At 49.0% G+C, this 25,672-nt stretch overlaps 1 protein-coding gene across 1 annotated transcript in view; it reads left to right on the plus strand.

Annotated features, from left to right (window-relative positions):
- The window catches only part of LOC142313996 (cytochrome P450 1A1-like), a 44,049-nt gene extending 20,596 nt beyond the window's left edge, over nucleotides 1-23,453 (plus strand). The window contains exons 5-7 of the mRNA XM_075352439.1: nucleotides 11,240-11,363; nucleotides 22,369-22,455; nucleotides 23,171-23,453. Of these exons, the coding sequence (XP_075208554.1) occupies nucleotides 11,240-11,363; nucleotides 22,369-22,455; nucleotides 23,171-23,453 (494 nt within the window). The remainder of the gene's footprint in view (nucleotides 1-11,239; nucleotides 11,364-22,368; nucleotides 22,456-23,170) is intronic.
- Nucleotides 23,454-25,672: the final 2,219 nt, after the last annotated feature.

The following is a 25,672-nucleotide window of genomic DNA, read 5'->3' on the forward strand; positions in this document are numbered from 1 at the left end:
CCATTCCTCTAATAATCTTGGTCGCTCTTCTCTGCACCCTCTCCAGTTCAGCTATGTCCTTCTTATATATCGGTGATTGTACAAACAGAAAATGTGCAATCCGCATTTAAACAAAACTTGACCGGTGCAAAAGTATTGGTACCTTATCAATTTCTTGACTTGAACACTCCTAACTACTTTTTACTGAGTCCAAGAAGAGAGATGAGGGGAAGTCCAGCTCACCAAGGACTGACCTGCTGGTTGTAATCAGGATCCTGCGCACGGAACAAGGCTCAGCAACCATCCAATGTGAAAATAGAAAAAGGGAGTTTCCAACGCCAAGGATAAAGTGTAAAATCCTTTTTTATTGAATATAAAGCAATAAAAATCCAGCAAGTACCATGATAAGTGTCAGAAAAATTGCAGAACAACGCGTTTCGACGCTTCAGGTCTTAGTCATGTGACTAAGACCTGAAGCGTCGAAACGCGTTGTTCTGCAATTTTTCTGACACTTATCATGGTACTTGCTGGATTTTTATTGCTTTATATTCAATAAAAAAGGATTTTACACTTTATCCTTGGTGCTGGAAACTCCCTTTTTCTACTTTTTACTGACTTACTAAAGCACTAAATTGGTTTTGTCTCCTATGAAGAGTGGCATCATGGGCTCCTCAAAACAACTCTCAAATGGTCTGAAAACAAAGATTATTCAACATAGGTGTTCAGGGGAAGGATACAAAGAGTTGTCTCAGAGATTTAAACTGTCAGTTTCCACTGTGAGGAACATAGTAACGAAATGGAAGAACACAGGTACAGTTGTTGTTAAGCCCAGAAGTGGCAGGCCAAGAAAAATATCAGAAAGGCAGAGAAGAAGAATGGTGAGAACAGTCAAGGACAATCCACAGACCACCTCCAAAGACCTGCAGCTTCATCTTGCTGCAGATGGTGTCAATGTGCATCGGTCAACAATACAGCGCACGTTGCACAAGGAGAAGCTGTATGGGAGAGTGATGCAAAAGAAGCCGTTTCTGCAAGCACGCCACAAACAGAGTCGCCTGAGGTATGCAAAAGCACATTTGGACAAGCCAGTTATATTTTGGAAGAAGGTTCTGTGGACTGATGAAACAAAGATTGAGTTGTTTGGTCATACAAAAAGGCGTTATGCATGGAGGCAAAAAAACACGGCATTCCAAGAAAAGCACTTGCTACCCACAGAAAATTTGGTAGAGGTTCCATCATGCTTTGGGGCTGTGCGATCAATGCCGGCACCGTGAATTTTGTTAAAGTTGAGGGTCGCATGGATTCAACTCAGTATCAGCAGATTCTTGACAATAATGTGCAAGAATCAGTGACGAAGTTGAAGTTACGCAGGGGATGGATATTTCAGCAAGACAATGATCCAAAACACCGCTCCAAATCTACTCAGGCATTCATGCAGAGGAACAATTACAATGTTCTGGAATGGCCATCCCAGTTCCCAGACCTGAATATCATTGAAAATCTGTGGCATGATTTGAAGCGTGCTGTCCATGCTCGGCCACCATCAAACTTAACTGAACTGGAATTGTTTTGTAAACAAGAAAGGTCAAATATACCTTCATCCAGGATCCAGGAACTCATTAAAAGCTACAGGAAGCGACTACAGGCTGTTATTTTTGCAAAAGGAGGATCTACAAAATATTAATGTCACTTTTATGTTGAGGTGCCCATACTTTAGCACCGGTCAAATTTTGTTTAAATTTAGCCCAGAGAAACAAAATGGTATAACTACAATATAATTAAAAATATTTAATTTTATTTCAAATTTATAAAATCAAGACATAATAAAGACAAAAACAACATTCACAGCAGTAAATCCTCAATGGAAGGTGGGCTGGTATCATGCATAAGGAGTATATAGTATATGAAAAATTTCCAAACATATGTCAACACACAGTTAATAATGGTATTTCATCCCTAATCCAGAGGGAAAGGGAAAAGTATACTCAAACCACTACCGGGGTTTCAACAGTTAATCGCCCTCAAAGATGGTATAATCCCTATAAGTATTGACATCATGCATAAAGAGTATATGAAATATTTCCAAACATATGTCAGCAAACAGTTGGTAATGGTATTTGATCCCTACTTTTAAGGGGAAAGGTACACTCACACAATTACCGGGGTTTTAACAGTTAATCGCCCTCACGGATGATATAATCCCTGTAAGTATTGACATCAAAAACCAACCATATACTGACCAGTAGGATAGATACCGCGACACCTGCCTGTGGACAGGTGTCGCGATTTCTTGATTTTATAAATTTTAAATAAAATTAAATATTTTTAATTATATTGGAGTTATACCATTTTGTTTCTCTGGCCTAAATTGATGCAATGGTTATCCAACTCATGCTGTTTGTTTGATCTAAATTTTGTTTAAATGCAGATTGCACATTTTCTGTTAGTACAATAAACTTCATTTCAATCCAGAAATATTACTCAGTCCATCAGTTATTAGATATATGAAACTGAAATAGCTGTTGCAAAAACCCAAATTGTTATAAAGAAAAAAGGTTAATATTAATAGGGGTGCCCAAACTTTTTCATATGACTGTACCCATGACTCCATGGACTTCTTGAGAAAATGAAAGGGTATTTCCCTGGAGGATGGCATGATTATGGGCAGTATTAATTTAGAAGCATTATATTTTTCCATCTCCCATAAAGATGGTCTTGAGGCGGACAGATATGTCCTTGAGGGCAGGGGTTATCAATTTGGCAGTCACAATGATTGGGTCCACTCCTGAGACTTCTGCAATTCTGTCTGTCCAGCAACTTTTTTCTCTTTAATGGCTCATATTACCCCCAGCTCAGGGGCACCGCGATGGGCTGCCCTTGTGCGCCCCATACGCAAACTTGCGCCTGAGCTGGTGGGAGGAGACATTGATCTTTTGTGATGATTCCAGATTTGATACGGAAAAGATGGCTTTCTGGACTAGATATATCGATGATGTTTTTGTCATTTAGAGAGGAGTCTCTGAAAGCTTTTCATCCTTTGCAAATCTATTAAAAAACAACTCCCTTGGTCTGGGTTTTACCTCTCAATGTGATCCATATGAATTACTTTTTTTGGATATCATTGTAAGCAACAACATGGATGGTACATTGTCTACTAAGATCTTTAGAAAACCAACAAAGTCAACTGAAAAGTGGCATTCCCAAAGGCCTATATCTGCTTGTAAGACGCAATTGTTCTAATCCTGTTGATTTTAACATTCAGGCAAAAGATTTGAGATCCCATTTCAAGGATAGAGTCTCAACCCCTTAACGACCGTGTGCAGTAATATTACGTCCTAAGCAGTCACAGTCTAATCCTCGCTGGCTACTGCTGGCAGCCGTTGGGTCACAACACATGTCAGCTGATTTATACAGCTAACATATGCCTCACAGGTGTATCCGTATTCCGCCCGTGCCTGTTAACCCCTTAAATGGCACTGTCAAAATGTGAGAGAGCCATTTAAATCCCTGCCGCTGTAAATCTGTACTCACCATGCTCCAGCAGTGTCGCAGTGATGTGATCACTGTGAGACGATAGTTGTCATGGTAGTACAGGGTCATGTGATGACTCCTGTTGCAAATATGAGTCACTTCCTGTTTTACTCGGCCGGCTGCTGCCAGAGACAAGAAGTGTTTCTAGTGATCACAGCTGTGTAGCTGTGATCAAAAGAAGGGCACAGATAATCCTTATAGTTCCCTAGGGGAGGGGAACTAGGAAAATAAAAAAAGTAAAGAAAAAGTTTTAAAAAATAAAAAAAAAAAAAAATAAATAAAACTTCAAATCACTCCCCTTTTGCCCCATTGAAAATGAAAGGGTTAAAAAAAGAAAAAAATATACACATATTTATTATTGGCCCATTCAGAAATCCCCAATCTATCATAATATAAAATCAATCAATCTGATCGGTAAACAGCGTAGCGGTAAAAAAAAATCCAAAAGCCGAAATTACGTTTTTTCTTTGGCATAAACTTTGCGCAAAATGCATTAACAGGCAATCAAAACATAGCATCTTTGCAAAAAAGGTACCATTAAAAACCTCAGCTCAAGATGTAAAAAATAAGCCATCACTGAGCCATAGATCCAAAAAATGAGAACACTACAGTTTGTTGAAGATGGTGCAAAACGTGCACCACTTTTTTTTTTTGAGAAACTTCTGATTTTTGTTTGACCCCTTAATAGAGATGAGCGAACCGGTCGCGGTTCGGCTCGAGGTCGGTTCGCCGAACGGAGGTCCCGTTCGAGTTCGGTTCGTCGAACGTTCGACAAACCGAACTCGAACTGCATAGGAAACAATGGCAGGCAATCACAAACACATAAAAACACCTAGAAAACACCCTCAAAGGTGTCCAAAAGGTTACAAACAACTCACAACACAACACAAACACATGGGAAAGTGACAAGGACAAATTCTCATGTGAAAACAAAACAGCGTTATGAGGAAAAAGAGGATGAGACACAGATATAGGCATGGCATGCCCTTCTAAAATCATGTAAAACAACGCAAGGTGACTCCTTTTTTCCAAAAATTGGGCCACACAGACACCTTATCAGTGGCAGTACTTGTGCCCTAGTTGCAAACAGGATGTTTTGATTTGCATCAAGCACATTCAAAAATACGCCATACTTAACCGTCCCCAGGATGACACCGGGGTAGGTAGCAAAGTCTTTCCTGATCCCAGCTCGGTTCATCTTGGATCATTTTTAAAAAACACAGCAAGCAAGGGTTACTCCAAGCGGAGTCTCCCTTTTTTTCCAAAAATTGGGCCCCACACACACCCACCCATTCAGTGGCAGCACTTGTGCCCTAGTTGTACACTTCACAGCTAGATTTGCATCAAGCACATTCAAAAATACGCTACTCTTAACCGTCCCCAGGATGACTCCGGGGTAGGTAGCAAAGTCTTTCCTGATACCAGCTCTGTTCATCTTGGATCATTTTTAAAAAACACAGCAAGCAAGGGTTACTCCAAGCGGAGTCTCCCTTTTTTTTCCAAAAATTTGGCCACACAGACACCTTATCAGTGGCAGCACTTGTGCCCTAGTTGCAAACAGGATGTTTTGATTTGCATCAAGCACATTCCAAATCCACAAGCATTTACTCTCCCCAGGATGACACAGGGGTAGTAAATTCCTGGTGGATCTATGACTTGTTCATTTTGATGAACGTTAGTCTGTCCACATTGTCACTGGACAGACGCGTGCGCTTATCTGTCAGCACACATCCAGCAGCACTGAACACACGTTCAGAGACAACGCTGGCAGCTGGACACGACAAAATCTCCAAGGCGTAACTGGAGAGCTCTGGCCATTTTTCTAGATTTGAAGCCCAAAAGGAACAAGGCTCCATTTGCAAAGTCATGGCATCGATGTTCATTTGGAGATACTCCTGTATCATCTTCTCCAGCCGTTGACTATGTGTCAGACTTGTTGTCTCTGGTGGCCTTGCAAAGGAGGGTCTAAAAAAATTATGAAAAGATTCCATAAAATTGCTGTTACCAGCACCAGATACAGTCCTACTGGTACGTGTAGACTGTTGAAGATGACGAGACCGTCCCATGTTTGTCAAGTTACAACTGGGAGAATCACTCCCTGCACCTGCACGGTTGTTTGGTGGAAAAGCCGAGCTAAGATCGAGTAACAGCTTCTGCTGATACTCCTGCATACGTGCGTCCCTTTCTATGGCTGGAATTATGTCACAAAATTTGGACTTGTACCGGGGATCTAATAGTGTGGCAATCCAGTAGTCATCATCACTTCTAATTTTGACAATACGAGGGTCATGTTGGAGGTAGTGCAACAAGAAGGCACTCATGTGTCTTGCGCAGCCATGCGGACCAAGTCCACGCTGTGTTTGTGGCATAGAGGTGCTACCCGTTCTTTCTTCCTCTGACATCTCCCCCCAACCTCTTTCAACTGAAATTTGACCAAGGTCTCCCTCATCTGCTGAGTCTTCCATGTCTATGGACAGTTCGTCCTCCACTTCTTCATGTTCTCCTGCACCTTCCTCAACATTTCGTCTGCTACTATGCGCCCTTGTTGATCCCTGTCCCCCATGGTCCCATGCCTGCTGCGTTGGTGATGATGAACATCTGGACCTTGGTGATGTTGTTGTCCCTTGCGCATATGAATCCTCCTGTAGTTCCTCCCCTTTCTGTTGTCTCACCCCCTGACTCCGAATAGTGTTTAACGTGTGCTCCAGCATGTAAATTACTGGAATTGTCATGCTGATAATGGCATTGTCAGCGCTAAACATATTCTTCGCCATGTCAAAACTGTGCAGAAGGGTGCATAGGTCCTTGATCTGAGACCACTCCATCAGGGTGATCTTCCCCACCTCTGCATCTCGTTGGCCCAGGCTATATGTCATGACGTATTGCACCAGGGCTCGGCGGTGCTGCCACAGTCGCTGTAACATGTGGAGAGTCGAATTCCAGCGTGTCGCCACATCGCATTTCAGGCGATGAACTGGCAGGCCGAAAGACTTCTGGAGAGATGCAAGTCGCTCAGCTGCGGCGGTTGAACGGCGGAAGTGAGCAAACAGTTTTCGTGCCCTGGTCAGAAGGCCATCTAGGCCGGGATAGTGTGTTAAGTATTGCTGGACGACAAGGTTCAACACATGAGCCATACAAGGCACATGTGTCACCTTGCCCAGGCGAAGGGCTGCACCCAGGTTTCCAGCATTGTCGCACACGGCCTTACCAGGCGGTGTGGCCAACGGTGGTGGCCTGACCAGCCAGGCTTGGGGCGGAGGTGGAGGACCTAGATGAGGTGGAGGAGGCAGAAGCAGCGGCGGAACTTGGACAGACAGAGGATTGACACACAAGTTGTGGGGACGGCAAGACTTGTGCAGCAGACCCTTCACCATCTATCACCATAGTTACCCAGTGCCCAGTCAGCGACATGTAACGTCCCTGTCCATGCTTACTGGTCCAAGTATCGGTGGTGAAATGCACCCGTTCACACACAGAGTTTCTCAAGGAAGCGGTGATGTTGTGTGCGACATGCTGGTGTAGCGCGGGCACACCTTTCTTAGAGAAGTAGTGGCGACTAGGCATCTGGTACTGGGGCAAAGCGACAGACATAAGGTCTCTAAAATCCTGTGTGTCCACTAGGCGGAAAGGCAGCATTTCGGTAGCCAAGAGCTTACAGAGGGATAGAGTCAACCTCTTAGCTTTGTCATGGGTCGCAGGAAATGGCCTTTTATTTGACCACATCTGAGGGACAGAGATCTGGCTGCTGTGTGTAGACGGTGTTGAGTAGGGTGTCCCTGGAAAAATGCAGGTTTGTGAGGAAAGTGCAGGCGGAGACATGATGTTGCCTTCATCCAACGTTGGTGCTATCAATGTCTGAGAGAGCTGTACACACTCACTTGTTTCCCCTTCCAAACCAACTGACGACCTACCAAGCAAACTGCCTGTTGCGGTTACAGTGGTGGAAGTTGTGCGTGGAAAACCAGGTGTGACAGCTGTCCCCACAGTCCTAGAAGATGAAGAGCACGCGGATGCACTGGAAGGGGCAGGCCGTGGATGGTTCGCTCCGCTAGGCCGCATTGCAGCACGGTGAGCTTCCCACCGGGACCTATGATATTTATTCATGTGACGATTCATGGAAGAAGTTGTCAAACTGCTGAGGTTTTGACCTCTACTAACAGAATCACGACAACTTTTACACATCACATATTTTGGGCGATCTTTTTCTATGTCAAAAAATGACCAGGCTAGGCAAGGCTTAGAGGGCATGCGACCTGCTGAGCCCCCCCGACTAGTGCTCAGAGGCAGAGTGGTGGCTGAGGATGTAGTTGTAGACGTGCTACCAGTGCTCCGACTCTGTCCAGGAAGGCACAAGGTAACTTCGTCGTCGGTTGCATCCTCCTCCACCGCCTCTGTTTACCTCCTCGAGTGCCTGACTGGGGGTTGACAGTAGGTGGGATCTAGAACTTCATCATCAATTGTTGTGTTTGCACTCCCCTCCCCCTCAGACCGAGCCTCTTCTTGCCCTGACCGAATATTTAAGTTGTCATCCCAATCGGGTATCTGCGTCTTATCTTCATCAGTATGTTCCTTTTTGTCTATAACCACAGGTGTTACAGTTTGTGACAAAGGGTCAACATTATGCTCAGAAACTTGGTCCTCACGGCCTGAATCAGAGTCACAAAGGTTCTGGGCAACACTGCAGACCATTTCCTGGTCTGTACTCACTGTAGCTTGGGAGCAGACCTCTGATTCCCAGGCTATAGTGTGACTGAACAGCTCTGCAGACTCAGCCATCTCAGTTCCACCATACTGTGCAGGGCTGATGGAGACTTCAGAGCTGGGAGAAAGCAAGTTTGATTGGGATGACAAATCAGAGGACTGGTGTTTTTTGGATGCGGTACTTGAAGTGGCTGAGAGGGCACTTGTTGGACCACTTGAGATCCATTCAAGCATTTTCCTTTTTTGGCCATCATCTACCTTTGTTCCTGTTGTTCGTGTCCGTAAAAAAGGGAGCACATCGGATTGTCCACGGTAAGTAGTAGACATCTTACTTTTGCTGGTAGATGGTCTATCTTCAGCAGATGATAATGGAGCTTTGCCACCTTCCCCACAGACAAACCCTTTTTTTCCTTTTCCAGCACGCCTCTTCCCCTTTCCACCAGCATCTGTCATTTTGCCACTCATGTTGATTATGACAAGATTGTGCACTGAAAATGTGGTAGTAAAAATTGAGAGGTGGTGTAGATTGCAGCGGTGTTCTAACTTTATTAACAGCAGAATAATAAAGAATAAATATCCCTGATATGCAACTACGGCCCTTAAACTGGCAGCATAAATTACTAGTATAATGGCTTAGTTATAATGAGTTGGAGTGTGCAATGCAGGCAGACGTGCTGCAAATATCTGTGCACTACTGGGACTATACAGAAGTCCAACAGCCACGTTTAGGATGCCACTAGGTACACTCAGTGTTTGCTAGTATAATGGCTTAGTTATAATGAGTTGGAGTGTGCAATGCAGGCAGAGGTGCTGCAAATATCTGTGCACTAGTGGGACTATACAGAAGTCCAATAGCCACGTTTAGGATGACACTAGGTACACTCAGTGTTTGCTAGTATAATGGCTTAGTTATAATGAGTTGGAGTGTGCAATGCAGGCAGAGGTGCTGCAAATATCTGTGCACTAGTGGGACTATACAGAAGTCCAATAGCCACGTTTAGGATGAAACTAGGTACACTGAGTGTTTGCTAGTAAAATGGCTTAGTAACTATCAGTTGGAGTGTGCAATGCAGGCAGACGTGCTGAAAATATCTGTGCACTACTGGGACTATACAGAAGTCCAATAGCCACGTTTAGGATGACACTAGGTACACTCAGTGTTTGCTAGTATAATGGCTTAGTTATAATGAGTTGGAGTGTGCAGAGGACAGGAGGGTACAGTGCCAGGATTGTGGGGCTCTGGGTAGAGGAATGGAAGCCTGCCTTTCTATTCCCTCCTAATGGGGAAATGCAGCGAGGAAATCCCTGACCTTAGCTACACAGACGCTGTCTCTGTTTTCAGGACCTGTCACCTATGGCTCTGACCCTGCCGGTACGAGCCCTTAAAAGGACTGATAGAAAGTGCTATCCCTAAGCTGTCCAGCGCTGTGTATGGAGCGCATACAGCAGTATCGGCGATACGACTCAGGACGGAGCTGCGCCAGTGATGTCTGACACCAAGGACGCAGAAGAGATAATGGCGTCCGGACGGGCAGATACTCGTTTTTATAATGCTGGGACATGTGACATGTACATCCTATCACACATGCCGTTGCTTCTCTGGCTAAAAGTCCACTTAGCTGTGTGTGTGTCTGGGATTGGCTGACATGCTGGCCCTCCCCACTACACGCGCGCGCTTAGGGAAGGAAGACAAGGAAAAAAAAAAAAATGGCGATCGCCATTATCCACACAGCAGTGATCTGAAGGCGCTGTTCCCACACACTATACACTGAAATTTCATAATAGTGTGAGTCACAGAGTGACTTACACTATTACAGCGGAAAGCCAGCTGGGAATTAGCTGTTTTTTTGCTGCTAGAACCGTTCTCGAACGTATCTAGAACTATCGAGCTTTTGCAAAAAAGCTCGAGTTCTAGTTCGATCTAGAACAGGCCCCAAAATCACTCGAGCCACGAACTGGAGAACCACGAACCTAGAACCGCGCTCAACTCTACCACTTAAATAAGAGTAAACCTATACATGTTTGGTGTCAACAAACTCATACTGACCCGAGGCATCCCACTGACACATCAGTTTTACCATATAGTGAACAAGGTAAATAAAATATCTGAAAAACAATCATGGAATCGCACATTTTTTGCAATTTTTCCGTACTTGGAGGTTTTTTGCTTTTTCCAGTACTCTGTATGGCAAAATGTAAGGTTTCATTTAAAAGTACAACTCGTTCTGCAAAAAACAAGCCCTTATATGGCAAGATTGACTGAAAAATAAAAATTTACGGCTCTCGGAAGAAAAGGAGCAAAAAAAATCAAAACAAAAACAAAAATCGCCTAGGGTGAAGGGGAGAAAAATTAAGGCAGAAGCCATAAACAAGCAACTGAAGTCATCTGCAGTAAATACCTGGTAAAGCATCACAAAGGAGGAAACGCAGCATTTGATGATGTCCACGGTTTCTAAACTTCAGACAATCATTAACTGAAAATGATTCTATACAAAATATTAACAATGATCATATTATTAGTGTTGTCAAATAGTAACTAATGCTTACCGAATAATGATTACTATTCCAGTATTCTTCACTACAAGAAAAAGGCTTGGGTTCCCCTTTTACATGCATTAGGCTCGGTATTCATGACGAATATCAGAATAGTACTTTGGAATTAATTACGAATAATCCGAATACGAATAGTTACCATTCACACATTACATCACTACCGTACATATTATTAATGGTAAAGTATATTTGTCCAATTATTATTGGGATCCTGAAATGAGGAGGCTTTGTAGAAAAATGGTTACAATTCCCAAACGTTTCACAGGATATTTGTTCAACCACCAAATCTGAAAGTCTTTACTTCAATGGTTTCTCAGTTTTTTCATGTTAAATAAAAAATAGTGGCATACAGAGCCTAAATCACAAAGTCACTGTCCAAATATTTATGGACAACATAAAACCTATATGTATTTAATTTTATATTCATAAATAATTCTAAAAACAGCAGTGTGAACTTGATTGCCTTTCTCCTCAGATGAGATTATTGGAACAAGCAGACCACCCAGATTCGACGATAGAAAAGATTTGCATTACACTGAGGCATTTATCAATGAGGTTCTAAGACATTCATCTTTTGTACCCTTCACAATTCCACACTGGTATGTACTGTATGCAGGGCTGTATTTTGCCTTCGTGCTGCCCTAGGCACTTTAAGTGGTCGCGCCCCTTATTGACAACGTAAAACTGAGTTTTCGCACACGACATCTGTTTAAGGCAGATCTACTCTGTAAAACACTTGAAAAAGTATCAATGAGAAACGAAGGGCACTAACCCCCCCCCCCCCAATGGGGATCACCACAGGCACATCAAAACATAGCATGAGTATAAAATATTCCCACCACACCGTCCCCACTTATATACTGTGACTGTCACACTGCCCCTAATAAACTACACACTGCCCTCCCTTATAAATTATACCCACCACACCTTCCTCAATTATGAAATATGATCTGCACACTGTCCTCACATCATGCTGCCCCCTCCTCACAGTGTCCCATGCATGCTGCCCCCTCCTCACAATCTCCCATGCATGCTGCCCCCTCCTCACAATCTCCCATGCATGCTGCCCTCTCCTCACAGTGTCCCATGCATGCTGCCCACTCCTCAGTGTCCCATGCATGCTGCCCCCTCCTCACAGTGTCCCATGCATGCTGCCCCCTCCTCACAATCTCCCATGCATGCTGCCCCCTCCTCACAGTGTCCCATGCATGCTGCCCCCTCCTCACAGTGTCCCATGCATGCTGCCCCCTCCTCACAGTGTCCCATGCATGCTGCCCCCTCCTCACAGTGTCCCATGCATGATGCCCCCTCCTCACAGTGTCCCATGCATGCTGCCCCCTCCTCACAGTGTCCCATGCATGCTGCCCCCTCCTTACAGTGTCCCATGCATGCTGCCCCCTCCTCACAGTGTCCCATGCATGCTGCCCCCTCCTCACAGTGTCCCATGCATGCTTCCCCCTCCTCACAGTGTCCCATGCATGCTGCCCCCTCCTCACAGTGTCCCATGCATGCTGCCCCCTCCTCACAGTGTCCCATGCATACTGCCCCCTCCTCACAGTGTCCCATGCATGCTGCCCCCTCCTCACAGTGTCCCATGCATGCTGCCCCCTCCTCACAGTGTCCCATGCATGCTGCCCCCTCCTCACAGTGTCCCATGCATGCTGCCCCCTCCTCACAGTGTCCCATGCATGCTGCCCCCTCCTCACAGTGTCCCATGCATGCTGCCCCCTCCTGACAGTGTCCCATGCATGCTGTCCCCTCCTCACAATGTCCCATGCATGCTGCCCCCTCCTCAGTGTCCCGTGCATGCTGCCCCTCTCCATGAGCTCCTAATGCTGCCTTCCTCTTTTCCATAATGTCACCTCCATGCTGCCCCATTCATTTTAAGACCACCACACTAACGCTTATGCTGAGACCCCCCCCACACACACTACCCCACTCTTGATATTGACTCCCCTACATTGTTCCACTCCATACTGAGCCCAGACATGCTGCCCCTTCTCCATAATGAGCTCCCAATGCTGGCCCCCTCTTATTCTGAGCCCTTACACTCCCCCCCATCGATATTGTAATTGCTCTATCCCTCAACCCTTGTCCTCTGTCTCTAGCATTGGCCCCTCTCTCCCATTCCCCCAGCAGCAGCCGCTCTCTCCCGCCTTCACCAGCAGCCTCTCCCCCAGCATCAGCCTCTCTCTCCCCAGCCTCCCCCAGCATCAGCCTCTCTCCCCCCAGCCTCCCCCAGCTTCCCCCAGCTTCAGCCTCTCTCCCCCAGCCTCCCCCAGCATGAGCCTCCTCCAGCATCAGCCTCTCTCCTCCCAGTCTCCCCCAGCATGAGCCTCCTCCAGCATCAGCCTCTCTCCTCCCAGCCTCCCCCAGCATGAGCCTCCTCCAGCATCAGCCTCTCTCCTCCCAGCCTCCCCCAGCATGAGCCTCCTCCAGCATCAGCCTCTCTCCTCCCAGCCTCCCCCAGCATCAGCCTCCTCCAGCATCAGCCTCTCTCCTCCCAGCCTCCCCCAGCATCAGCCTCCTCCAGCATCAGCCTCTCTCCTCCCAGCCTCCCCCAGCATCAGCCTCCTCCAGCATCAGCCTCTCTCCTCCCAGCCTCCCCCAGCATCAGCCTCCTCTAGCATCAGCCTCTCTCCTCCCAGCCTCCCCCAGCATCAGCCTCCTCCAGCATCAGACTCTCTCCTCCCAGCCTCCCCCAGCATCAGCCTCCTCCAGCATCAGCCTCTCTCCTCCCAGCCTCCCCCAGCATCAGCCTCCCTGCTCCCAGCATCAGCCTCCCTCCTCCCAGCCTCCCCCAGCATCAGCCTCCCTCCTCCCAGCCTCACCTTCCCCCTCCCAGCCTCAGCCTCCCTCCTCCCAGCCTCAGCCTCCCTCCTCCCAGCCTCCCCCAGCCTCAGCCTCCCTCCTCCCAGCCTTCCCCAGCTTCAGCCTCCCTCCTCTCAACCTCCCCAAGCATCAGCCTCCCTCCTCCCAGCCTCCCCCAGCATCAGCCTCCCTCCTCCCAGCCTCCCCCAGCATCAGCCTTCCTCCTCCCAGCCTCCCCCAGCATCAGCCTTCCTCCTCCCAGCCTCCCCCAGCATCAGCCTTCCTCCTCCCAGCCTCCCCCAGCATCAGCCTTCCTCCTCCCAGCCTCCCCCAGCATCAGCCTTCCTCCTCCCAGCCTCCCCCAGCATCAGCCTCCCTCCTCCAAGCCTCACCTTCCCCCTCCCAGCATCAGCCTCTCTCCTCCCAGCCTCCCTCCTCCCAGCCTCCCCCAGCCTCAGCCTCCCTCCTCCCAGCCTCCCCCAGCCTCAGCCTCCCTCCTCCAAACCTCCCCAAGCATCAGCCTCCCTCCTCCCAGCCTCCCCCAGCATCAGCCTCCCTCCTCCCAGCCTCCCCCAGCATCAGCCTCCCTCCTCCCAGCCTCCCCCAGCATCAGCCTCCCTCCTCCCAGCCTCCCCCAACATCAGCTTCCCTCCTCCCAGCCTTCCCCAGCATCAGCCTCCCTCCTCCCAGCCTCCCCCAGCATCAGCCTCCCTCCTCCAAGCCTCACCTTCCCCCTCCCAGCCTCCCCCAGCATCAGCCTCTCTCCTCCCAGCCTCCCCCAGCATCAGCCTCCCCCAGCATCAGCCTCCCTCCTCCCAGCCTCCCCCAGCCTCAGCCTCCCTCCTCCCTCCCTCCTCCAAGTCTCCCTCAGCATCAGCTTCCCTCCTCCAAGCCTCACCCTCCCCCTCCCAGCCTCCCTCAGCATCAGCCTCCCTCAGCATCAGCCTCCCCCTCCCAGACTCCCCCAGAATCAGCCTCTCTCCTCCCAGCCTCCCCCAGCATCAGCCTCCCTGCTCCCAGCATCAGCCTCCCTCCTCCCAGCATCAGCCTCCCTCCTCCCAGCCTCCCCCAGCATCAGCCTCCCTCCTCCAAGCCTCACCTTCCCCCTCCCAGCCTCCCTCCTCCCAGCCTCCCTCCTCCCAGCCTCCCCCAGCCTCAGCCTCCCAGCCTCCCCCAGCCTCAGCCTCCCCCAGCCTCAGCCTCCCTCCTCCCAGCCTCCCCCAGCATCAGCCTCCCTCCTCCCAGCCTCCCCCAGCATCAGCCTCCCTCCTCCCTCCCTCCTCCAAGTCTCCCTCAGCATCAGCTTCCCTCCTCCAAGCCTCACCCTCCCCCTCCCAGCCTCCCTCAGCATCAGCCTCCCCCTCCCAGACTCCCCCAGAATCAGCCTCTCTCCTCCCAGCCTCCCCCAGCATCAGCCTCCCTGCTCCCAGCCTCAGCCTCCCTCCTCCCAGCATCAGCCTCCCTCCTCCCAGCCTCCCCCAGCATCAGCCTCCCTCCTCCAAGCCTCACCTTCCCCCTCCCAGCCTCCCTCCTCCCAGCCTCCCTCCTCCCAGCCTCAGCCTCCCCCAGCCTCAGCCTCCCTCCTCCCAGCCTTCCCCAGCTTCAGCCTCCCTCCTCCCAGCCTCCCCTAGCTTCAGCCTCCCTCCTCCCAACCTCCCCCAGCATCAGCCTCCCTCCTCCCAGCCTCCCCTAGCCTCAGCCTCCCTCCTCCCAACCTCCCCCAGCATCAGCCTCCCTCCTCCCAGCCTCCCCCAGCATCAGCCTCCCTCCTCCCAGCCTCCCCCAGCCTCAGCCTCCCTCCTCCCTCCCTCCTCCAAGTCTCCCTCAGCATCAGCTTCCCTCCTCCAAGCCTCACCCTCCCCCTCCCAGCCTCCCTCAGCATCAGCCTCCCTCAGCATCAGCCTCCCCCTCCCAGACTCCCCCAGAATCAGCCTCTCTCCTCCCAGCCTCCCCCAGCATCAGCCTCCCTGCTCCCAGCATCAGCCTCCCTCCTCCCAGCATCAGCCTCCCTCCTCCCAGCCTCCCCCAGCATCAGCCTCCATCCTCCAAGCCTCACCTTCCCCCTCCCAGCCTCCCTCCTCCCAGCCTCCCTCCTCCCAGCCTCCCCCAGCCTCAGCCTCCCAGCCTCCCCCAGCCTCAGCCTCCCCCAGCCTCAGCCTCCCTCCTCCCCCAGCATCAGCCTCCCTCCTCCCAGCCTCCCCCAGCATCAGCCTCCCTCCTCCCTCCCTCCTCCAAGTCTCCCTCAGCATCAGCTTCCCTCCTCCAAGCCTCACCCTCCCCCTCCCAGCCTCCCTCAGCATCAGCCTCCCTCAGTATCAGCCTCCCCCTCCCAGACTCCCCCAGAATCAGCCTCTCTCCTCCCAGCCTCCCCCAGCATCAGCCTCCCTGCTCCCAGCATCAGCCTCCCTCCTCCCAGCATCAGCCTCCCTCCTCCCAGCCTCCCCCAGCATCAGCCTACCTCCTCCAAGCCTCACCTTCCCCCTCCCAGCCTCCCTCCTCCCAGCCTCCCTCCTCCCAGCCTCAGCCTCCCCCAGCCTCAGCCTCCCTCCTCCCAGCCTTCCCCAGCTTCAGCCTCCCTCCTCCCAGCCTCCCCTAGCTTCAGCCTCCCTCCTCCCAACCTCCCCCAGCATCAGCCTCCCTCCTCCCAGCCTCCCCTAGCCTCAGCCTCCCTCCTCCCAACCTCCCCCAGCATCAGCCTCCCTCCTCCCAGCCTCCCCCAGCATCAGCCTCCCTCCTCCCAGCCTCCCCCAGCATCAGCCTCCCTCCTCCCTCCCTCCTCCAAGTCTCCCTCAGCATCAGCTTCCCTCCTCCAAGCCTCCCCCTCCCCCTCCCAGCCTCCCTCAGCATCAGCCATCAGCCTCCCTCAGCATCAGCCTCCCCCTCCCAGACTCCCCCAGAATCAGCCTCTCTTCTCCCAGCCTCCCCCCCCAGCTTCAGCCTCTCTCTCCCCCCAGCCTCAGCCTCTCTCTCCCCCCAGCCTCTCTCCCCCCAGCCTTAACCTCTCTCTCCCCCCATCCTCCCCCCAGCCTCAGCCTCTCCCCCCAGCCTCAGCCTCTCTTCCCAGCCTCAGCCTCTCTCTCTTCCCAGCCTCCCCCCAGCCTAAGCCTCTCTGTCTTCCCAGCCTCAGCCTCTCTCTCTCTTCCCAGACTCCCCCCAGCCTCAGCCTCTTTCTCTTCCCAGCCTCTCTCTCTTCCCAGCCTCCCCCAGCCTCAGCCTCTCTCTCTTCCCAGCCTCCCCCCAGTCTCAGTCTCTCTCTCTTCCCAGCCTCAGCCTCTCTCTCTTCCCAGCCTCCCCTCAGCCTCTCTCTTCTCAGCCTCTCTCTCTTCCCAGCCTCAGCCTCTCTCTCTCTCTTCCCAGCCTCCCCCCAGCCTCTCTCTCTTCCCAGCCTCACCCCAGCCTCTCTCTCTTCCCAGCCTCCCCCCAGCCTCTCTCTCTTCCCAGCCTCCCTCTCTTCCCAGCCTCCCCCAGCCTCAGCCTCTCTCCCCCCAGCCTCCCCTTGCATGATTACAGTGGACAAAAAGAGGCATCGCAATTTGCAACGATCATCAACTAACCTGTAAGGAGCCCATACATTCTAGGCTCTGCCTCTGCCTTACCTGCTCCGGTGCCCGCCGCCCTGCTCTGGCTGGCTCCTCTTCTGGCTGGCTCCAGCTTCAGACGCGTCCTCCTCCACGGCGTGTGTCATCTGCAGCATTGGACGCTGCAGCACGGGGCAGTCAGCTGAATGTCGCGCCCGCGCGCCTCTGACCCCGGAAGTGCAGGCCATGGAACTTCCGGGGTTAGTCAGCTCACTATGCCTGGCGCCCGCCATGTATTGAAATAGACAGCAGAAGTGCGCCTCCCCTCCCCCCCGGAACACAGCCGAGTGTAACGGAGGGAGGGACGGGGGCCGGGGATGTAAAAAAAAAAAAAAAAAAAAAATTTATAAAATTTTTTTTTTTTTGCTGCCAGAAAGTGCCGCCCCCCGCAACGTGCCGCCCTAGGCACGGGACCACGGGTGCCTAGTGGCAAATACGGCCCTGACTGTATATATGGATAATAGTCATCTGAAACCGAAAGTACAATGCAATTTCCATAAACTACAGGCTCAGATTAGACAGCAAACAATGTAGACTATGTATTACTGTAGGTATTTACACACCTGTTGTAATATATATACAAACAAATTTAAATAAATATATATACAGTGTGTATATATATATATATATATATATATATATATATATAAATATATATATATATACACACTGTATATGTATATGTAATATATAAAGCTTAGGGGCACTTTGCACACTGCGACATCGCAGGCCGATGCTGCGATGCCGAGTGCGATAGTGCCCGCCCCCGTCGCAGCAGCGATATGTGGTGATAGCTGGCGTAGCGAAAGTTATCGCTACGCCAGCTTCACACACACACTCACCTGCCGTGCGACGTCCCTGTGGCCGGCGACCTGCCTCCTTGTTAAGGGGGCGGGTCGTGCGGCGTCACTGCGACGTCACACGGCAGGCGGCCAATCAGAGCGGAGGGGCGGAGATGAGCAGGATGTCAACATCCTGCCCACCTCCTTCCTTCCGCATATCCTACGGAAGCCGCAGTGAGGCCGGTAGGAGACGTTCCTCGCTCCTGCGACTTCACACACAGCGATGTGTGCAGCCGCAGGAGCGAGGAACAACATTGGACCGTCGCGTCAGCGTAATCATGGATTACGCCGACGCTGCACCGATGATACGATTACGACGCTTTTGCGCTCGTTAATCGTATCATCCAGCCTTTACACACTGCGATGTCGCATGCGATGCCGGAAGTGCGTCATTTTCAATTTGACCCCACCAACATCGCACCTGCGATGTCGCAGTGTGCAAAGTGCCCCTTAGTGTATGTATATATGTGTGTGTGTGTGTCCGCTAAAGGAATCCGCACCGTTGCATTTACAATCATGAAATTTTGCACAGATGCCCCATGTGACCCAGGGAACGTCATAGACTATGTTTTGACGGGAAAAATTAACCCCGCGCTTTACAGTTACTCTCAAAAATCCTGCCTCCATTAATCTGAATGGAACTTGGAGATACGGCTACTAATAGCAACTGTCAGTGGCTGCTATAGGAACAAAATAAACTGTTAGTATAAGAAGCTTATGTGTGAGTGAGAGACAGAAAAAGACAGACAGAGACACAGACCGAGACAGACAGAAAAAGAGACAGAGAGATAGAGACAGAAATAGACGGGCAAAGAGACAGCTGGGCAAAGAGACAGCCGGGCAAAGAGACAGCCTTGGAAAGAAACAGCCTTAGAAAGAGACAGCCTTTGAAAGAGACAACCTTGGAAAGAGACAGCCGGGTAAAGAGACAGCCGGGTAAAGAGACAGCCGGGTAACGAGACAGCCGGGCAAAGAGACAGCCGGGCAAAGAGACAGCCCTGGAAAGAGACAGCCCTGGAAAGAGACAGACGGGCAAAGAGACAGACGGGGAAAGAGACAGCCCTGGAAAGAGACAGCCGTGGAAAGAGACAGCCCTGGAAAGAGACAGACGGGCAAAGAGAAAGCCGGGCAAAGAGACAGAAGGGGACAGAGACAGCCCTGGAAAGAGACAGCCCTGGAAAGAGACAGCCCTGGAAAGAGACAGCCCTGGAAAGAGACAGCTGGGCAAAGAGACAACTGGGCAAAGAGACAGCCGGGCTAAGAGACAGCCCTGGAAAGAGACAGCCCTGGAAAGAAACAGACGGGCAAAGAGACAGCAAGGCAAAGAGACAGCCGGGCAAAGAGACAGATGGGCAAAGAGACAGACCTGGAAAGAGACAGCCCTGGAAGAGACAGATGGGCAAAGAGACAGACGGTGAAAGAGACAGCCCTGGAAAGAGACAACCGGGCAAAGAGACAGCTGGGCAAAGAGACAGACTGGGAAAGAAGCAGCCTTGGAAAGAGACAGCCTTGGAAAGAGACAGCCTTGGAATGAGACAGCCGGGCAAATTGACAGCTGGGTAAAGAGACAGCCGGGTAACGAGACAGCCGGGCAAAGAGATAGCCCTGGAAAGAGACAGCCCTGGAAAGAGACAGATGGGCAAAGAGACAGCCCTGGAAAGAGACAGCCATGGAAAGAGACAGCCCTGGAAAGAGACAGCCCTGGAAAGAGACAGACGGGCAAAGAGAGAGCCCTGGAAAGAAACAGCCCTGGAAAGAAACAGACGGGCAAAGAGACAGCTGGGCAAAGAGACAGCCAGGCAAAGAGACAGACGGGCAAAGAGACAGACCTGGAAAGTGACAGCCCTGGAAGAGACAGAAAGGCAAAGAGACAGACAGTGAAAGAGACAGCCCTGGAAAGAGACAGCCGGGCAAAGACACAGCCAGCAAAGAGACAGCCGGGCAAAGAGACAGCCGGGCAAAGAGACAGCCGGGCGAAGAGACAGCCGGGCAAAGAGACAGAAGGGGAAAGAGAGAGAAGGGGAAAAAGACAGAAGGGGAAAGAGACAGACGGAGAAAGAGACAGTCGCGCAAAGAGACAGCCGTGCAAAGAGACAGACGGGGAACGAGACAGACAGATAGAGAGAGACAGACAGACACAGAGAAAGAGAGAGACACAGAGATAGAGACACAGAGATAGAGAGATACAGACAGAGACTGATACAAAGACAGACAGAGAAACTGATACAGACAGAGACAGACACACAGAGACAGACAGAAACTTGAAGAGAGATAGTTACTATCCCGGGCAACGCCTGGGTACTACAGCTAATATATATACATATATATATATATATATATATATATATATATATATATATATATATATATATATATATATATATATATATATATATATATATATATATATATATATATATATATATATATATATATATATATATACATACACTGCACAGTGGCTTAGTGGTTAGCACTGCAGTGTTGCAGCACTGGGGTCCTGGGTTTAAATCCTACCAACATCTACAAGGAGTTTGTATGTTCTCTGTGATATATATATATATATATATATATATATATATATACTGTATATATCATATCCACTAGCTAGTGTGACAGTTCTATTGTTTTTACTCCGCTTGAAGAAGATGCCCCCAAGCTTAATTTTGATTGTCATGCCTTACAGCTTTGCGTGCTGGGCAGGATTATAATTCTTGTGTTGTGGACTCCACAACCACAGCGAATCACTGTCTTTTTTTGGTGCTGTTTCCTTATTACACAGGTACAACTCTCACTAGTGATATCGTTGACAGTATGGTGGCAGCTATACCAAATTCCTTGGTTTTGGCTTGCACTGGAGCTCTCTTTCACCCAGGACTAGTACACTGACCACGTCAGTTATCTGTGGCCACTGAATGGGATCCCTGTCAACCACGTTTACCTGATGGCATCCCTGGATCCTCTTTTGATTAGCTAACCTGGGGCACCAAATTTTCGTTAGAGCATGACACACATTATGTCACACTAGGATGACTAAAATCAAAAGAAGAGCAGTGCCGTAAGAAAGATTCAATTCTCAGGAGTGCCATACAGTGACCACAGATTATTTACATGTCCTAGTGACCGGATTCTGCAAATTATTTCACACCAATTCTAATCTCTCATTGTCCAGGTACATTTATACCTTCTGCTAGTTTAAAACTATTCTATTTTTGTCTTTGGCACACCAACAAACAAACTAAGCTTTTACTCACCTTCCAGGGATGCAGCACTGCTTCTCACCACAGCTCCAGTCTTTGTTGTTTGGCTGCAATGGTGATGTCACATTAATAGCATTGCAGCTAATCACTGAGCATAGTGGCTATTGATTTCTACATCAGCAAGGCTGTTGAGATCAATGATTGACTGCAGCTCTGTCCTGTTGATGTGACATTGACGCACCCACTGGGTCTTAGGGATTAAGACTGCCCAGTGTCGGTTTGGGTTGTCACAGTGGCTAAGCCCGGTTCCGTGACTCTGGAGATGTCAATAAATGGGGGATGATGAGGATAGGGGTTTTAGTTATTCATGACGCCACCTGTGGTGTGCGGCTAAATATGGGAACCAGCGCTGCGGGAGGTCTTCTCTGGGGCGGATGATAACACAGCTCGGATGGTACAGCTCTTCACAGGCAGAGCTCAGGCCCCAGGGAGGATGTTGGGAGTAGTAGTCGCCTATGGCGCAGGGACACGATGATGGGAGCGCCAGCAATGATAAATCGAGCCAGAGGTTGCAGTTCAAGTTCTTTACTCACTGAAATACACCACCTTTGGAATGCCGTGTTCCACTGTGATGGGCTCTAGCCGATCCCGGATAGTTCAGAGGTCAAGGCCGGTGTTTCCTTCTGTGTGTCCTTTCAAGTAGTCTTCCCTCCACCCCAGATCCTGGGCTGTGGAACGGGTCACAGATGCCTGCTGCACTCCCCGCAAACCCTGCGGAAACTTTGTTTAAATGAGGAGTCAAGATGGAGATGGGAGTCTCCACTCCTTGGCTGTCACTAGTCTCAAAACAGCAGGGAGATGTCCATGACAATGTCTGATACTTTCCAAGGCTAGCAGATAAGGAATCTGTAGTTCTTCCAAGCAATTTTAGAAAAGTACATTGCTGAGCCTTGCATTAATAACTTTAGTTTTCTACTATTTGTTCAGAGAAGAAAATCATACATACATCAGTAGATATAATAATGAATACAGACAATTCGAATTATTTAGAATATTCAGTTATTAAAAAACGAATGTTAGGCTAAAATTCTTATAACAATTACATGTCATTGTAACAGTCCAGTAATATATTTTTTATGCTAAATTTTACATTGCCATTTTCTTGATGCTTAGTACTACTATGGATACCATCTTGAATGAATTTTGGATTCCAAAAGACACCTCCGTGTTTATAAACATGTACCAAGTAAATCATGACCAGTAAGTGCTATCTTATTACTAAAATCCTTAATACAACTCAAATACTCAAAAGCTCAAAATGGAATAGCATAGATCCTTTACAATGAGGACTTATACACATGACTCTCATTACAAAGACCATTTTACTATCCTATTATTCATTTACATTATTTGGTTCAAAATTCTGTATTTATTAATTTGATCATTTAGCTGATGCTGAAATTGCAATCACCTGCTTTTGTGAACATGCTGACATTCGGTTGTTCTGCAGCCACCATTAGAAGGGGTCATTGATATAGTACATATAGATTTATTGTTGGGAATTGTATATTAAGGACCAGGGGGCATACACTGCAAGTGGAAGAAAAGCGATTCCGGCAAATAAATAGGAAAGGGTTCTTTACAGTTAGAGCGGTCAGACTGTGGAATGCCCTACCACAAGAGGTAGTAATGGCAAATACTATAACAGCTTTTAAAACAGGGCTGGATGATTTCCTCAGTACACACAACATTGCTGGTTATAAGTGACTTAGGGACAAAATATACAACTGGTGGAGGAAGGTTGAACTAGATGGACCTAGGTCTTTTTTCAATCTATGTAATTATGTAATTACGTATACATTCGTATGAAGTAAGATTCCACTTTTTGGATCTGTACATTTCCAAATAGTTTGAGCTAATTGCAGCGTATTGTTTTTCATGAATTTATATGTTTGTTACATTGCTTCATTTATAGGACAGTGTGGAGAGATGCTGACACCTTCCTCCCAGAAAGGTTTCTTGACCAGAGTGGACATGTTGATAAAAGTTTGATGGACAAGGTGTTCATTTTTGGCATGGGAGTCAGGAAATGTGTAGGAGAAGATGTTGCTCGAAGTGAAATGTTTATTTTTCTCACAACCATATTGCAGCATGTTAAATTACTGAAGGACTCTGAACTTGATGTGGATCTAACTCCAGTCTATGGACTGATTATGAAACCAAAACCTTATAATCTCAGAATTGAAATTAGGGTATAGTTTTAATGCCTGCCACAGCTATTCAAACTGTTCCCAGGAGAAAGAAAGAGTTAAATTTGGATATGTAAATTCCCAAACATATTTACTACAGGATCCAATGCAGATACTCAGACTTCTGCAACTGGTGTAGTTTGCATTGTTACAGGCTCACACAAGTATTAGCCTTGTTTAATGGGGTGTATCCAAGTACAACTAATTCATTGGTCTTTATTAGTGATGAGCGAGTACTAAAAAGCTCGAGTGCTCGAAGCTCGGGCCGAGCCTCCCAAGATACTCGTGTACTCGGCCCGAGCACCGAGCCCAATGTTATCCAATGGGAGACCCGAGTATTTTTGTGAAATGACCCTCCGGCAGCATGTAGAAACCCTAAAAATGTCACAAAAGTCTCAGAAGAGTGCTCAAATGACATGGCATCAGCATGGGGAAGACCCCTTGAAGCATTTATCACTCAAAAGTCACAGCTGTGAACAATTTTGTCCAAGTTTTACGCCATTTTTACGGACTCACCAGAAAACCTTCCAAAATGACACCAAAATGAATTTTCATGGCGGAAATGTTAAGGGCACATACCCAATAGTGAGATAGAGCTGGTGTATGTTACTTTTTGAGATTAATACATGAAAGATTTTACATGAAAACCTTGTGTGGCACTCCGATGTCCAAAACGCACGTTTTGTGCTTTTTACTAGCGATGTCGGTCATTTTTTTTTTTTATTCTATCTCCCTCAGTCCGTCGGTCTGTCTCTCTCTGTCTTGTCTGTCCCCCTCTCACAGTCTGTCGGTCAGTTCCCCCCCCTCTCTCTTACTTACCGTTCCCCGATCACTGCCGCGGCGCTGCACAGCTGTTCAAACTCCGGTGGCTTTTCCTCTTTTAAAAAAGCCGGCCGCTCATTAATCAATCTCCTATTCCCTGCTTTCCTGCTTTTCGGCGCCTATGATTGGTTGCAGTGAGACACGCTCCCACACTGAGTGACAGCTGTCTCACTGCACCCAATCACAGCAGCCGGTGTGTGTATACTGTGCAGTGAAATAAATAATTAAATAATTAAAAAAAACGGCGTGCGGTCCCCCCAATTTTAATACCAGCCAGATAAAGCCATACGGCTGAAGGCTGGTATTCTCAGGATGGGGAGCTCCACGTTATGGGGAGCCCCCCACCCTAACAATATCAGTCAGCAGCCGCCCAGAATTGCCGCATACATTAGATGCGACAGTTCTGGGGCTGTACCCGGCTCTTCCCGATTTACCCTAGTGCGTTGGCAAATCGGGGTAATAAGGAGTTAATGGCAGCCCATAGCTGCCACTAAATCCTAGATTAATCATGTCAGGTGTCTCCCCGAGATTCCTTCCATGATTAATCTGTAAATTACAGTTAAAAAACACACACACCCGAAAAATCCTTTATTAGAAATAAAAAACACTAACAAAGTCCCTCATTACCAATTTATTAACCCCGACAAACCCTCCATGTCCGGCGTACTCCACAGTCCTCCAGCGTCGCATCCAGCTCTGCTGCATGGAAGTGACAGGAGCTGCAGAATACACCGCCGCTCCGGTCACCTCCACGCAGCTAATGAGATGAGTATAGCGATCAGCTGAGCTGTCACTGAGGTTACCTGGATCCAGCGGTGGATGCAGCGGTGGCCGCGGGTAACCTCAGTGACAGCTCAGCTGATCGCGCTACTCACCGCCGCTCCAGTCAGCTCCATGCACCAACTGAGGTGAGTATAGCGATCAGCTGCTGTCACTGAGGTTAATCGCGGCCACCGCTGGATCCAGCGGTGGCCGGGAGTTACCTGACTGACAGCAGCTGATCGCGCTATTCCCTTCATTAGCTGCGTGGAGGTGACCGGAGCGGCGGTGTCTTCTGCAGCTCCTGTCACTTCCATGCAGCAGAGCTGGACGCGACGCCGGAGTCCGTGGAGTACGCCGGACATGGAGGGTTTGTCGGGGTTAATAAATTGGTAATGAGGGACTTTGTTAGTGTTTTTTATTTCTAATAAAGGATTTTTCGGGTGTGTGTGTTTTTTAACTGTAATTTACAGATTAATCATGGAAGGAATCTCGGGGAGACGCCTGACATGATTAATCTAGGATTTAGTGGCAGCTATGGGCTGCCATTAACTCCTTATTACCCCGATTTGCCAACGCACTAGGGTAAATCGGGAAGAGCCGGGTACAGCCCCAGAACTGTCGCATATAATGTATGCGGCAATTCT

This window comes from Anomaloglossus baeobatrachus, chromosome 1 (genome assembly GCF_048569485.1).
Source record: "Anomaloglossus baeobatrachus isolate aAnoBae1 chromosome 1, aAnoBae1.hap1, whole genome shotgun sequence".
NCBI classification, from domain to species: domain Eukaryota; kingdom Metazoa; phylum Chordata; class Amphibia; order Anura; family Aromobatidae; genus Anomaloglossus; species Anomaloglossus baeobatrachus.